This window comes from Myotis myotis, unplaced genomic scaffold (assembly GCF_014108235.1).
Source record: "Myotis myotis isolate mMyoMyo1 unplaced genomic scaffold, mMyoMyo1.p scaffold_m19_p_6, whole genome shotgun sequence".
In the NCBI taxonomy this organism is placed as follows: Eukaryota; Metazoa; Chordata; class Mammalia; order Chiroptera; family Vespertilionidae; genus Myotis; species Myotis myotis.
The window spans coordinates 16,381,205-16,397,595 of NW_023416368.1; the positions used below are offsets into that span (position 1 = coordinate 16,381,205).

The window sequence follows — 16,391 nt, forward strand, 5'->3', positions numbered from 1 at the left end:
ATGGCCAGCCTGGGTGAGGGGCCGATGGCTGTTTGCAGGCTGGCCACACCCCTTCAGTGGGGACCCTCACCCCATGGGGGCATGGCCAGACTGGGTAAGGGACTGAGGGCTGTTTTCAGGCTGGCCATGCCCCCCAACTGGGACCCTCATTCCAACGGTGGCATGGCCAGTCTGGGTGAGGGGCTGAGGGCCATTTGCAATCCCTTCCCTCAGTGGCCGTCCTGGGCAACCCAAGCCTCCCTTGCACTCATGCCGTCTCCATGGCTGCCTCCCACAGGCCCCTCCTTTGGTGGCCAGACCAGGAAGGCCGCCTGCTCTGGCTGGCTCTGTGACCGCCGCCATCTTTTTTCCTGCTAATTTGCATATTCCCTCCTGATTGGCTGTGGGGCGTCATGGAGGTATGGTCAATTTACATATTTGTCTATTATTAGTGTAGATATAAAAGCCTAAGCAACCAGCTGACCAGCTGACCAGCCGGTAGCTATAATGTGCAATGACCTCCCGGGGCAAATGCTCAATGCAGGAGCTGTCAAGCTGTGGTGACTTGGCAGCTGCAGTTCTCAGGTGATGCACCTGGAACCAGAGAGGAGGGAGCCTGATTCCAGGGTGCGTCAACAGAGAACTGCCCTCTCGAAATCTGGGACCCCTCGAGGGATGTCAGAGAGTTGGTTTTGGCCCTGTCCCTGGAGGCCAGGCCGAGGGACCCCATTGGTGCATGTATGTATGTGTGCATCGGGCCTCTAGATCTATGCTAGGTGCTGGTGCTACAAGAAGATTTTAGTGTAGTCCCTGTATTCCAGGAGATACTCTGGTTAGAAAGTAGATACAAAAATAGATCATCTTAATTTGATGTTCTAATTATAGAGATCAGGTGTGTGCTACTGGAACTCAAGTGGGAACTTTGGATTCAGGAAGACTTTTTGGAAAGGATTCAGGCTGAGTGTTGAAGGCTGAACCAGTTAAAAAACGTTAAGGACCTTGGGCGGGGGGCACAGCAGGTTAGAAGAGGTCAATGGGGGGAAAAGTGAACATATATAATACTTTCAACAGTAAAGATTAAAAAAATAAATAAGAGTTAAGGAATTCTAGACCAGTGGATCCCAAACCTACCTGCACATTTGAGCCTAAAATACTAATGCCTTGGCCCCATCCATGACCAATAAAATCACAATGTCTGGGGTAGAACCTGGTCATGTTTTTTAGAAATTTCTCTTATGATTAAGGTGCTAACAGATCTGAGAACCACAGATCTAGACTGACAGAGAAAGAAGAGCAAGGCTACAGGGATGTATAATGGTGGGCCAGGTGGCTAGTAAGTGTCAGAACTTCCAATCCTCACTTCAGAGAATGTTCTTAACCACTTCTCATTGCTGTTTCCACTTGACTGACGTGGTATAATGATACATTCCATTATGCTGCAGTTAAACAATTTAGTGGTTTAAAACCATAAAATTTTCTTTTTGCTTATTTCCATTGAGGGTCAATAAGGAAAGGTTTCCTGCTTGATGTCATTCTCACTCAGGGACCAGGGCTTGTGGAGGTTTCACTATTTGGAGCCAGTTGCTCTGTCAGGAGAAGGGAAAATAAGGAATTGCACACCAATTCTTTTATTTATTTATTATATTTATTGAGGTAACATTGGTCAACATGAACATATAGGTTTTGGTGTGGGTTTCTATGTTATAAGATCTATATATAACAGCCGAAACCGGTTTGGCTCAGTGGATAGAGCGTCGGCCTGCGGACTGAAGGGTCCCGGGTTCGATTCCAGTCAAGGGCATGTACTTGGGTTGCGGGCACATCCCCAGTAGGAGATGTGCAAGAGGCAGCTGATCGATGTTTCTCTCTCATCGATGTTTCTAACTCTCTATCTCTCTCCCTTCCTCTCTGTGAAAAAATCAGTAAAATATATATATATAAAAAAAAAAAAGATCTATATATAACACCATGTCACCATGTACACCAATTCTTATAGGCTTCCACTTGCTAATGCCAATGATATTTCTGCCCACATGTTCTGGCCAAATCCGGTCATGTGGCCATATCTAACATCATGGGTGTGGGACATGCTACTCCAGCATATGTCTGGAAGATAACTGGAATATTTGTAAAAATAACTGTCATTAGATGTATTAAATCAAATTGAATTCAGTGGCCAAAGGCAGCCAGTTATATTTATCTGAGTTTCCATAATATAATGTGACCTGTAAATAGTAATTTCACTATATTTGGGCCAACTACGATATCCCTTAGGGTTGCTGAATGCTGTACTTTTTCCTTCTTACATCTAATTTACTCACTTTCAATTTCTTAATCCAAATCCTGACCTTCCCAGAAGAATAAGAGTGGCATTTTCAAGATTTCAGCACTTTCCATTCTTCAAATAGAAACTCATCTTTAGAGGGTAAACTCAATGTAACAATGACTTCTTGAGCCAATCAGAACATGTATCCACCCCGGCTTCGTTTCTCCTTTTCTATTTGGGGAGGCCCCCTTGTAAGGATGATTTCAAAGTCCAATTGACTCATGCCAGCTTCCCCCTATCTTTGTTGCTATCGCTTATAAACAAAAACATCATTTTCCCAATTCTTAATGATTTCAAAGAACTTACCCATAAGTAGTCTCATTCAACCTCCAAATCAACTTCATGGTGCAGGGATTATTCAGTCTTCTTTAACAGATGAGGAAAATGAGGTTCAGAGAGGTCAGACAAGATCTCACAGAAATTACTGAAATACTTGCATCTCCTACAGCCACCCTAGTCTTCTTTCTACTTTGTATCAGTTTCTCCCTTTAAGGAGTCAAGATATTCATTCATTAATTCATTCATTCATTCATTCATTCATTCATTCATTCATTCATTCCACAAGAACTTGTTATCTATTGGAAGTTTGGCATTTGGCCAGCCACAGGAGATGTAAGCACAGTTCTGGAGGAATGCCCTGATAAAGAAGATGCTGTCCATTATTCTACCAACAGCCTTTCCATCTCCTAATAGAACTCTAACATTTTTCCAGGGAACCATCATATTTCATCCCTTGCTCTCAGAAACACTAGGCCTCTTACCCTAGGCTCAAGGAATGGTTCTGATTTGTCTAAACCAAGTCATAGAGATCTCATAGGATGGATCTGAGAGTTGGTTAGTGAACTCATTCTGGATAATAAGTTATAAGGTTAAGTTGGCTTAACAGCGGTTCTCAACCTGTGGGTCGCAACCCCTTTGGCGGCCAAACGACCCTTTCACAGGTGTCGCCTAAGACCATCCTGCATATCAGATATTTACATTATGATTCATAACAGTAGCAACATTATAGTTATGAAGTAGCAATGAAAATAATTTTATGGTTGGGTCACAACATGAGGAACTGTATTTAAAGGGCCAGAAGGTTGAGAACCACTGGCTTAGAAGGCCTTTCTTTCCCAAATAAAAGTCAAGGAATAATGATGTAAAAGCCCCCATGACTTTCCGTTCCTCTGCCCAAAGATGAATTTGATGTCCAGAAGCACTTTAGCCCTCCTGTGACCATGTTGTGACAAACCAACATGAAGGAACAGCAAGAGAAGAGTCTGGGTCCTTAGTGATATTTTGGAATCACTGGGTTGCCTATACTGAGACTTCTTGTTATGAAAGAAAAAAGAAACCCCTTATATGTTTAGGCTTCTGTGAATTGGATTTTCTGTTACTCACAGTTGAATGGATTCCTAAGTGACTCAACTGACTATTTTAGTGACAGACTCATAAACAAATTAAAGTTATATTTTGAGTTAAGTTTTGTTTAACATCTTCCAAGCCCTCTTTCCTTGTACGTATAGGCAAAGGTAATATTTCCTTTACAGGTTTGTTATTGGGATTATATGTGAAAATCACTTACCATAGTACTTAGCAAATAGCCACAGTGTAGTGTATGTTAATTCCTTTCCATTTTCCTAACAACTAGGGCTGTATGGAGGTGAAATGGATTACTTGGAAGAAAGCATGAAAGCAGAAGCTTGGCCACATATATAAAGCTTTGGATGGATGGATAAATTAGTCATTCTTTACTCACCTTTCTTTTTCAAGTTTCATGACTCTTCATGTCTCAGTGCTTAGAGCGGTGTCACATAGCGTGAACTCAATATATAGTTCAGGGGTTAGCGAACTTTTTCTATTAAAACCGTGCAGTATCTTTTGCATTTACACAACTTTGCCATTGTAGTGTGAAAGCAGCCATAGACAATATATAAATACCTACCATGGCTGTGTTGCAATAAAACTGTATTTACCAAGATAGATTTGATCCATGGGCCATACTTGTGCTATAATTGATGAAGAAATGAACAAATAAAAATGAATAAGCAGGATTACATTTAACCCCATTTACCAGAAAGGAAGTACTGGTTACTGCAAAGAACTCTTTATCAGAAAACCTGAATTCAATTTTCTTCCTATTATGTAATATCTTTTATCTTTGTCCTTCTATGGCCTTATCTTTAAAATGGGGCCTGATAATACCTCGTCTGCTTAAAGATTTAAAACTGTCAGGTTCTTACGGTTAGGATGCCTATTTATCTTTATTTCTAGAGTCTAGCAGAAATCCCACAGGCCTAGAGCAGAGATTTTCAATCATTTCCATCTCATGGCACACATTAACTAATTACTAAAATTCCAAGGCACACCAAAAAATATATTTATTGCTGATCTGACAAAAAATAGATATAATTTTAATTCACTCACACCAGATGGCTGTTGTGTTGGCTGTTGTCATTTTTTCATTTGGCAATCTAAGGGAAAAGGGGTCCATGCCCCTGACTAAACAGTCAGGTATTGCATTTTTTAAAAATTCTTATGACATACTGTGTGCCGTGGTACACCCGTTGAAAATCATTGCCATAGAGCATAATAGGTAGACAAATAATTGAAAGCTCAGGGTGAAGCTGGTGTTTAATGAAACAGGTAGTTGGAGCAGTCAATAGTTGTAAACTCTTAGGGGAAAATTTTAGTCATCAGCTTAATTGCTACTATGTAGAAGTCCTTCTAGGTTTAAGAAATTGGGGTATTTTAATTCCAAATGACAGAAAACCCAACACAAATTGGCTTAAGCCCCATAGAGAATTTATTGGTACATTGGTGTGCCTTGTTTCAGGGGCTCAAACCAGGTCAAAGACCCAGGCTTCTCTATTTCTCCACTTGTCTTCCGGCTTCACCTACTGGTGGTGGGATGGCTAATGTTGGATTCACCCTCATTTCCTCACAGCTCAAAGACCATTGGAAAATAGGGAGGGTCCCTGTCTCTCAAAAGTCCTAATAACAAGCCAAGATTATGTACCCTTGGCTTTGGGTCACTTGTCCATCTTTGAGCCAAATGCCATGGCCATGAATGAAATTACATAACTTGAGATGTACTGACTAAGAGCGAGAGAGGCCTGGCTGTACAACGGCAAACCTCCCCTATGCAAAAGAAGAAGGTGGCAAAGATATGAAATACCTAGAACTGTCGTGATCCCTCTCTCAAGAACACTATGATTTAATGCAGTCATGCAAATCGAGGATGTTTGTGAATTCCATGCAGCCCGTCCACGGACCCTACCTTAGAGAGAGAAGAAAACCGAGCTTAGTGTCTTTCTCCAGTGTGTGACCCTCCTAGATACAAACATTGTTATCGATAGTTGCATTTCTAAGATAAAAGAATATGTACTACACGTTCGCCCACGCCATCACACCCCCAGCCCCCATTTGTGCACCGCCCCCCCCCCCCCCCCCCAGTGTCCAGGAGAAAAGTACTCAGTGCATGTCTTCATGCATCCCAGATCCAGGAAGGCCATTCAGGATGGGGGAAAGGGAAGGTTTTGAGCCAAAAAAGAGAAATGAAAACAAAAAGGTCCCGCCCTGTCAGCATTAACTGGAGTATAAGAAATGAAGTTTGGGCGGACAGACAGACAGACTCCTGGGGTCGGCCGACAATCAAAAATGTCCAGAGGGCCTGTCATCCTCTGGCTGCTGAGGGAGCTGTGGTGGCTTTATCTGAGTAAGTGTCTGGCCTGCTATGGAGGAGGGGGGCTCCGCACCCTGAGATGGGGCTCCTTGGCTGGTGGGCTTCAGGGAGCAGAAGCCTACCTCATTCCCTCCCCCACCCAGGGTTTCTTGTTTGGGTGGTCCCTCCTCCTGCTGTCAGACAAAGTTTTATCCTGAGACCGCTTTGGGGGTTTCAGGGTGGGGTCATTTGTGTTCATATCAGAAATGGCAATTTAAGAAGAAACACCGCAATAAGGGGTCAGATGAAATGGGGACAAGAAATGTCCTCTGCAGATGTTACCAGTGCCGCCAGACGGAGGGCAATTTGCTCTGGAAAGAGCTCTTCTTGTAATTCTTCTTTTTCTCTTTATTGTCAGTTTTAGTTTGCCTGTTGGATTACTTTGCCGGGGAGGAAGTTTCAAGGAGCGGTTTCTTCTTGCACATTGTTCCCAGGTTTTGGACGATGCAGAGGTCCGCCCTGGGCTGAGACCTGTGCATCCTGGTGGCAGAGGGCAAATGCTCGTGCTGAGCCCGAGTCCTGTCCGCTCGCTGACAGTTGGCACTGGGAACACGTTTAACAAGCCCTGGCTCTCCCCTTGTGAAATGAGGGACCTGGATCAGACCAGTGCTCACCATCTGTGATTCTAGAACTAGACAGTATCTAATGTCTCTTGCAGTTTTAAAAGTTTGGTAGTTGTTTGAGAATGAATCTTTCAAGGACAGCAGAGGTGTTTCCTTTACCTGTCCAGCCTGTGCCCTGCAGTTCTCTCTGCTTCTCTTCTGAAAGCCCATGGGTCCTCAGGTCTCCTCCTAAGGTGGGCTTTTCCTGAGCGCTCAGGACCGATTCAGGAATTTCTTTCTTTTTTTTTTTTTAATATATTTTATTGATTTTTTTACAGAGAGGAAGGGAGAGGGATAGAGAGTTAGAAACATCGATGAGAGAGAAACACGGATCAGCTGCCTCCTGCACACCTCCTACTGGGGATGTGCCCACAACCAAGGTACATGCCCTTGACCAGAATAGAACCTGGGACCTTTCAGTCCACAGGCTGATGCTCTATCCGCTGAGCCAAACTGGTTAGGTCTGATTCAGGAATTTCTGCTGAGTTCCTGTCCTCCCTGGAGTTCCGCTGTGCCTCCCGCCCCGGCCCCCCCCCCCCCCCCCCCATCAGAGAACAGGTCACTGAGCTGCTTATCTCCCCAGATACACTGTGGCTGTTAATGGAATAAAAGCAGCCCCTGTCTGCTTTTTTTTCTTCTTCTTCTTCTTTTAATCAATGTTTTCAATGGTCTTTATCTTGTTCTGGGAACTTGAGGTGCTCTGGGAACTTGATTTTGTTATGCTGAAAGTTGCTGGGGTCTAAGTCCACATAGCCAGTTACTGGCTGGTTGCTGAGCTGTTGGTTGAGCTAGGGTGGGTTTCTTTAACCCTGTTTAAAGGAGACAGTAGCTGGTAAACTTTCTCCTTTTTCATTTGGGTCTTTTCTAAAATGACCAAATTAGAAGAGAATGGCTGTTCAGAATCACCGAGAATCCATCAAAGCTGCACATGCCCTTCAAAGATGCTGAATCAGAAACTCCAGGCTGCAGATGGTGAAACTGAGACCCGGGTGGGGGAAGGGCCTTCCTTGAGGTCACCAGGTCACCAGCTGGAGGAGACACCACTGGCACCAGAACCCAGGTTGTCCCCACACCATCCTGGGTAGCTTCTGAAAAACGGAATTGATTTGACACCAACAATTCCTCTGCTCCAGGACACTTTTGTAACTGGAAAAAAAACCAGGGTTTTTTGGTCCTATTTCTAAATTCTCCTGTGTTTGGTTACTTCATTAATTCCATGTGGCGTTGATATTTCGTCTCATGTGAACCTTAGAAACGCTTTCTGAGGGAAGTCATTATCCCCTTTATTTTACAATGACAATGAGGTTAGGCTTACTGTGGCTTTCCTCCAAGAACACAAAGGCCCATGAGGTTTACAATGTACGCCTAATGGGTGTTTTTCTGCCACAGCAAAATGCCTAATTGCCTGCTTCCTTTTTTTCAAAACCATCAATTTTGAATCAGATGAGTAATACAGAAACACCCTTGGTGAAAAAAATAAAGCTATAAATCCCTTTTGAGGACCACCCCCAGGCCCCATCCCTTTCCAATTGTCATGGAGAGGACCAACACAATGAGTTGGGGGTATATCCCACCAGACACTTTTCTATGCATTTAGCTTCATATATCTATACCCCCACCCCACATGCACATACACAGTGTGAACTGTTTTATTTATTTATTTTATTAATGGTTTTTACACTGTATGTGTTTTATTAAAATTTTCCCTTTTCATACTTTCGTAAGACCGAGTTTTCATGCCAACTGGCATAAGTCTATCTAATTCTAATAATCTTCTACGCATGATTCCATGGAATGAATGTGCCAGTTTTGCCAGGCACATAGACACGTTCATTCCATTCACATGTATGTGAAGGTGGCAATAAACATTTGCTATTAGGTTTTCTTGTGCATGTGTGCTTTTCTAGGGTAAATAAAACACAAACTTGCTAAGGTTTAGAATGCACATGTGCATGTTGAGTATTAATAGAAACTGCCAAATTGGCCCACACTATGGCTATACAAATTCTTACCCTATTTCTGTGTAGTTGACTCTGGTAAGTTATCTTTTCCTAGATCCCTGTTGGCTAAAAATTGCTTTTATCAGCACTCTAAATTTTGGCCAAATAGGTGAAATTTACTAGCTACTCATATCGCCTCATCTATGAATTGCCTGTTATGTCCTTTTTTAGTTTTTCTGTTGGGTCTTAAGAAGTAGGATGCTTCCTGTGACGCTGTAATACTTGGGAAAGTAAACTGATGACTCGCCAGTAGAAATAATTCTTGCATCTATTTTAAAATTAATTCTTCCAATATAAATAGGAACAAGGCTATGTTTCAGAAGTTATTTGTTTTAGGCGCACGTGTTCTGTGTTGCTATGTGTTATGACACAGGGTGATAACAATGAATTGCTTATCTTTTTTCCTGGGTTGACGGTGGGCAGAGTGGACTTCTACAGCATTTATGGTCTGTGAAACATTTTCACTGCAGCAAAGTGAAGAGGCAGTGAGTGCAGGGAAGGCTCTGGCTGCTCTGTATTTGGAATGACCTTCATCATGGGAGTCCACTGTGGAAAGCCCAGGCAGCACGCCCTTTGGCTTCCTCTCTGGGTGCCTTTTAGGGTTGATGCTCACCTCCCCCAGAGAGGGATATCTAGACGTTCCTGACACCAGGTCAGGGCCTGTGGGCCATGTCTTATACAACTTAGCCAAATAGGTCAACACAGCTAGTGCATGGGGTCTCATGGGCCAAGGGCGTTCCTGGAGGAAAACAGGAAGCAGGAACCTGGTGCCTGGGATATAGTCTGATGGTCTGGAGCTTCAGCTGCCTCGCTCTCACTTCAGTAGGTTTTCTGTTGTTTAGAACAAGTACTGATGCTCAATTAAATCAATGGGCTGGCAGCAGTGAGAATGTTTCCCAGATTCTCAGAAATGGATGTGATCTTCAAAGAGCTTGTCCTGTGGTCCTCACACACTGGGGGAGTGGCCAATGATATCAGAAGAGTTTGATGATGTCCATTTCCAGGGGCTTTGGCCTCAGAGATTGTGACTCAGGGTTGGTCAATAAAATATCTGTTTTTAACAATTTCCCGAGGTCATGATGATGAGCAGCCAAAGTTGGGAAAAGTGGACACTTCATCTTAGAACTAGAGTGGGGTACAAGTTTACATGGAAAATAATACAATAATTAATAAATAATAATACAAGAATAAATTCTGTGTTTCACATACTCACAACTGTAAACCTACTGATACACCACACAGTAGTGATACCTCCCATATTACCCTCTGGCATTTTTGTATGCCACAGCTCCCATTCTAATTCCTGTGGTCTGCTTCACTCAGTTATAACATTTAAAAAACCCTCAAACTCCACCTAACTTCATATTGTCTAACAACAAATAAATGGTCCAGAGCAATTCCTTTTCATTTCCTGTGCTGAAAAGAGAGAGCAATGGTATATAGTCTGGCAGCCCATCTTCCTGCCATAGCCCTCTCAGTGTTGGAGGACAGAGGGAGACCCATTTGAGATATTCAAGTCAATAGAACATAATCACTGTTCATTGGGATACAGTGGGCAAAGTGCTATGTTTAGACCTGCTTGTCTGAGTTAGGGGAATTGAGTTAAAGGGTCAGGGTTTTTCAGTGGAGAGTCTATTGGTTTATCTTACGGTACTCAAGGTCAGAGTGGAAGGGAGCGGGGAGGAGAGAGAGAGAAACATCAGCAAAAGGTCTTGCTGTGGAAATGAGTTTCCAGGGGTGGGCAAACTTTTTGACTCGAGGGCCACAATGGGTTCTTAAACTGGACCGGAGGGCCGGAACAAAAGCATGGATGGAGTGTTTGTGTGAACTAATATAAATTCAAAGTAAACATCATTACATAAAAGGGTACGGTCTTTTATTTCAATAGTTTTATTCATTTCAAACAGGCCGGATCCGGCCCCGCGGGCCGTAGTTTGCCCACGGCTGGTTAGACATTCAGGTGGGTCAGCTGTCTCCACTTGGAGGATGGAAGGATGTGGAGTTAGGAGCTCAGCTCTGGTGAAGCACACATCAGAATTTAGGCTAAAGAAACACATATACTACCCCCCTGTGCATCTTCCTGGAAGCATCTGTTTGCACAACCACGATCATGTCTGAGATACATCAGTACCACACAACCTGGTTTTCTCATCCCTCCTCACAGCGCCAGCTGCAGCGCAGACTGTCGTGACAGGATACGTGGGCCAGTCGGTGACTTTGCCCTGCACGTATGCATCGTGGTCTCAGGGCAGCCACAGCATGTGCTGGGGCAAAGGCTCGTGTCCCAAATCCAAATGCAACGAGGAACTTCTCCACACCGATCAGAGGAGGGTGCTCTCCCGGAAGTCGGCAAAATACCAGCTTCTGGGGAGTATCTGGAGAGGCGACGTCTCTTTGACCATCTTCAACACCAACGAAGGTGACAGCGCTGTGTACTGCTGCCGCATAGAGGTGCCCGGCTGGTTCAATGATGTCAAGAAGAACATTGTCCTGAGGCTAACGAGAGGTGAGCACAGGAAGGGCCTGGTGCCTGTGGCAGGAGAGATTTGGTGGCTAATGGGTGATGGGTTTAGTGGGGGCAGGGAGAGAAGCATTAGCTCCTTAAGCCACGAGTGGACGGGTTACATCTCAGAAGTGTTGCTCCGACAAAGAGGAGCCACGATGTGCGGCAAATGCCCGGGGGCCAAATCTGAAGAAGGCAGCTGCTTTTTACCTTTGGGATTGTTGCCCACTGTTCACAGATCTCTCAGTATATATGTGATATATACTGATTTTTGCATGTTGGCAAAGATTTCAACATTTAGAAAAATACATACTGTGTAAGTTAAATAAAGTGTGTCTGTGGTCAGCTTCAGCCCGTCAGCCAGTAGGTTGCAGCTTCTGGCAGCAAAAAAGGGCATGTGATGCGGGGACTCTCAGGGCCATTTTAAGGCATATTTTTCCTTCTGTTACTATCTTGCTTTTGGTGAAATTTAGAATAAGGTGGAACTCCTAAAGCTTTGAGCTGCAAGGGAGGCAAACAATTGATGTGGTTCTCTCACATTGATGTTTCTCTCTCTCTCCTCCTTGCCCCTCCCTTCCGCTCTCTAAAAATCAATGGAAAAAATATCCTCCAGTGAGGATTAATAAAAACAAACAAACAAACAAACAAACAAACAAACAAAAGATTTGAGCTGCATGGAGGGCAGTCTCTGGCTAAATGATGCTAACAATAACGACCTTTTCTGCTTGTCTGGAATGGAGCCTTGTAAAGTAAGCCCTGTGTTCAGCTTTCATCAATGATGGAGGAATCTGGGGCTCCATTCCTAGCTGGAAGGGCATCTTCGAAGGCAGGGTCTGGATATTAATATGCTTAACAAGCTCCTTAGGTGACTCTAATGTACTTTATTTTATTGCTTTTTAATATTTATTGAATTTATTAGGGTGACATTGGTTAATAAATTGTATAGGATTCAAGTATACAATTGTATAATGCATCATCTGTATATTGTATTGTGTGTCCACTATCCCAAGTCAAGTCTCCTTCCATCACCATTTATCCCTTCTGCACTCTCTTCCACCTCCCCCACCCCCTTTCCCTCCGGTAATCCCCATACTGTGTCTGTCTCTCAGTTTTTTTGTTTTGTTTGTTTGCTTAACCCTGTCACCTTTTTCACTCAGTCCTCCAACCCCCTGACAGCTGTCAGCTTGTTCTCTGTATCTATGAGTCTGTTCTATTTTGTTTGTTAGTTTATTCTAATACACTTTTAAATTTGAGAACAACTAATGTGGATGCTTCTAATTGGAGAATTTTTGTATACATTAGCATATTTTCTCTCTCAAAATAACTATTCTGATTTATTGAATTAAATGATGCCAATCCGAGTCTACTCTTTTCAATGTTGGTATAACCAGCTATTATTTTATAAAATACTTGTTTGACCTCCAAACTCTGTGGGGTCATTTCTATGTTCTCTTGAAACTAGTGATGTCTTTCAGTCCATTAGAGTTCATGGAAATTGGGCATATTTGGTAAGGTGGTATCTGGAGAATAATTGTGGCTAATGAACCCAAATTCAAATGTTTAGGGGGTGAGTGGTGCTGGCACAAACCAATCTTTAATATCCAAAAGAGACTGCACCTCACCATACTTTGGATTCAGTGTTTTTAGATTTTAATTTTATTTTATTGTGAAAAGAACACCTAATGTGAGTTAACTATAGGCACAATGTTGTGCAGATCTCCAGAGTTTATTCATTTTGCTTGACTGAAACTTTATATTTAGCTCACTTTTGATCAGTTATTCATTTACTCATGGATATTTGTGGAACACCTACTATGTGCTTGACACCATAATAGGTATTAGATTTGTACCAGAGAGCCAGATTTTCCCTCATGGAGCTTACCAGCTAGTTGGAGAAGAAGACATTAATCATCAAATGAATGAATGATTATTTGAATAATCATCAAATAATGTACAATTATGAAATGGAATAAATGCTATGAGGTAAAGTATGAGAGTGCAAAAAAAAATTGTTATTACATAACACAGATGACCTCTTTGCAGAAGTATCCATCTAGCTGAGGAAGAAGGCTAAAGAGAGAGACTAGGAAGCAGCAGGTATAAAGTTCTTCCAGCCAGAAGGCCACTAATATGTTCAAAGAGCTGAAGAAAGGCTAATGGGCTGGGGAAAGATGGAGAGTGAAGTAGAAACATGAGATTGGAAGGAAAGACAGGGCCAGATCCGATGGAGCCTTGCGGCCAACATTGTGGGCTAGGAGGACCCAGTAAAAAGTTTTAAGCAGGGGACTGACATAATTAGATTTATCATTTTAAAATATTACTCAAACCAATGTGTGGAAAACAAATTGGAAAGGCCGAGACTAGTGGCAAGAAACCCAATTTTTATGGACATTACAATGGCCCAAGACAGTGGACTAGGTGAAGGCAGTAGAAACAGACAGAAATGGAAGGGTCCCAGATATATTTGTATTGTTTCCTTTTTCCTCCATCTCCACTTGGTATCAAAGATATCTTCTGTTGGTTACAGCCCCAACAACCACCCGGCGCCCAACCACCCGGCGCCCAACCACCCGGCGCCCAACTACCCGGCGCCCAACCACCACCACCACCACCACCACCACCACCACCACCACCACTACCACCACCACTACTGCTATGCCAACAACCACAACTGTTCTTCCAACAACAGTCATGACTACACCTGACCTCACAACGAGAACACCACTTCAGACAAGAACCACCACTGCCCTCACTACAATGACAACCACGTGTCCATGGATAACGCCAAGCTCCTTTCCTGAGGCAACCACCATTCTTCTGACCACTGTGCCTTCCACCGAAGGGTCCACCCTCACTGCAGGTACCTGACACAATTGACCATTCTTTCCCTTCTGCTGATCAGATGTATATGAGTCCCTTGGAATGGGGTTCCTCTACTGAATGAGCAGTGTGTGTGAGTGTGTGAGTGTGTGTGTGTGTGTGTGTGTGTGTGTGTGTGTGTGTAGGGAGTGGTGGTATGTGTTAGTTTTCCAGGACTATCATAACAAATACCTCAGACTGATGGCTTAAACAATAGAAGTTTATTTTTTTTATATTCTGGAGGCTAGACGTCTGAGATCAAGGTGTCAGCAGGGTTGATTTTTTCTGAGGCCTCTCTCCTTGCCTTATTGATGGTCATCTCACTATGTCATCCCATGGTCTTTCTTTTGTGTGTGTCTATGTCCTAATCTCTTCTTTTTAAAAATATGTGTGTGTTTTTATTATTTATTTCAGAGAAAGGAAGGGAGAGGGAAAGAGATAGAAACATCAATGATGAGAGAGAATCATTGATTGGCTGCCTCCTGCACGCCCCACACTGGGGATGGAGCCCACAACCTGGGCATGTGACCCGACTGGGAATCAAACCATGACTTCCTGGTTCTTGGGTCAATGCTCAACCACTGACCCACACTGGCCGGGCCTAATCTCCTCTTTTTATAAGGATACTAGTCATACTGGATTATGGCCCATCCTAATGACCTCATTTTACTTTAATCAGCTATTTAAAGGCTCTATCTCCAAATATAGTCATATTCTGAACTATGGGGGTAGGGCTTCCACATATAAATTTGGGGGGTGGAACACAATTCAGCCCATAACAGTGTGTGTGTGTGTGTGTGTGTGTGTGTGTGTGTGTGTATTCACTAAACTATTCCTTTTCTTTGTTTTATGGTTTCCTCCCCCACCCCCTCTTTCTTCCTTTGTTTGTGAAAAGTCAACTTTTTTTGGTTCTTCAGCTGACCTCCAGGAATCTTGGAGATGTTTATTGAAGAACCAGGAATGTAACCTCAAGTCAGGCTCCAGTTCCATCTGCCAGGAGTTAAGTCTCTGCCTGGGCATTAGAGATTGGTTTAAGAAAGACTTCAAAATAATTTTTGATAGTGAACTGGTTATCTTTTGTCTTTTTTTTTGTTTGTTTCTCCTGAATCCTTCTTGATCCTGCATCTTGGACCTCTCATTTGGTTACTAGTAGGGCCTTATCAAAGTTCTCACCACATTTCCTCCTCTGATTCTGAAAATACAATTATTAAAAAGCAATCATGAGATAGCTTGAAGGCTTTCTTAGGCATTTTAGCTGCCAAAATAAGGTCTGGATCATCTAAATAGCTTAACAATATTTAATTGGCTGATTTTATTATACTCTGAATAGTCACCTAAAGTCCACAAACTCTAAACAAATTAATTTTTGTAGGTATTTTTATTCCATTTACCTTTAAAATAATCATCTTAAAATACATTTGTAATTTTTTTCTCCTAGATTCTTGCAATCCTTGAAGAAAATTTGATGTAGAAAAGCACAAAGACTACCATAAAAAAGAGCCCCAGATCTCGCACTCAGCACACTTATTTATTTTTTTGCTGCCTTTCATCAAACTTTTTTCTATTCCAGAATCAGAAACCTCCCTTTTCCCTGAGGTAACTTCTGAAGACAGTTCTTTATTCACACCCAAAGGTATGTGGACCCTTACTCATGTTTGTTTCCTTACCTCTTAGATTGAGGGAAAGGAAACAGTGAATAGAGCATCATTGAATCAGATGAGTAGAGATGACTTTTGGACCTTGTGTTCCATGAGGTCCACCGGGGACAAACAGATGGAAAGGCTGCATTTGTGTTCATTCATTCCAGTGGACAAGGGATAAAAGAGAGCGGAAGAGGGAAGGGGGTGTAGAGGGAGGAAAGGAAAGAGTGAAGGAGATGTATTGATTGACTGATTAATTTTGATTTATTTGTGTGTTCTTTGAGGCAGCACATCTTTAGAAATTAGCCTTTCTACTTTAGGTTAGGGGGTGCTCAGCGGTCTCACTCTGATGCCAAGCACACCAGTCTTCTTTGTTGAAACTCCCAAGGGGTGGACTCACTTGACTGGTTGTTTTTCTTATGGTGGAGGTAGACTCTCTCTCTTTTTTTAAATCATTAAAAAAATTTTCAATTACAGTAGACATAAATTATTATAGTAGTTTTAGTGATTAGTTAGACATTACTAGCTTACTAAGTGATCATCCCGATAAATCTTGTACCCATCTGACATGATACATAGTTATTAGAGTATTATTGACTATATTTCCTATGCTGTACTTTACATCCCCATAACTATTCTGTAACAACTAATTTGTACTTCTTAATCCCTTTACCTTTTTCATCTATCATCCCAACCCCCCTCCCATTTGGCAACTGTCAAAATGTTCTCGGTATCTATGAGTCTGTTCTGCTTATTCATTTATTTTGTGTTTTAGA

General features: G+C 42.6%; 1 protein-coding gene across 2 annotated transcripts in view; it reads left to right on the top strand.

Moving 5' to 3' along the window:
• Window positions 1-5,911: 5,911 nt before the first annotated feature.
• Window positions 5,912-16,391, top strand: part of TIMD4 (T cell immunoglobulin and mucin domain containing 4) — a 36,838-nt gene continuing 26,358 nt past the window's right edge. For both annotated transcript variants that reach the window (XM_036315125.1, XM_036315126.1), the window contains exons 1-4: window positions 5,912-6,005; window positions 10,778-11,119; window positions 13,644-13,976; window positions 15,546-15,608. In XM_036315125.1, the coding sequence (XP_036171018.1) occupies window positions 5,948-6,005; window positions 10,778-11,119; window positions 13,644-13,976; window positions 15,546-15,608 (796 nt within the window). In that variant the 5' untranslated portion in view covers window positions 5,912-5,947. The remainder of the gene's footprint in view (window positions 6,006-10,777; window positions 11,120-13,643; window positions 13,977-15,545; window positions 15,609-16,391) is intronic.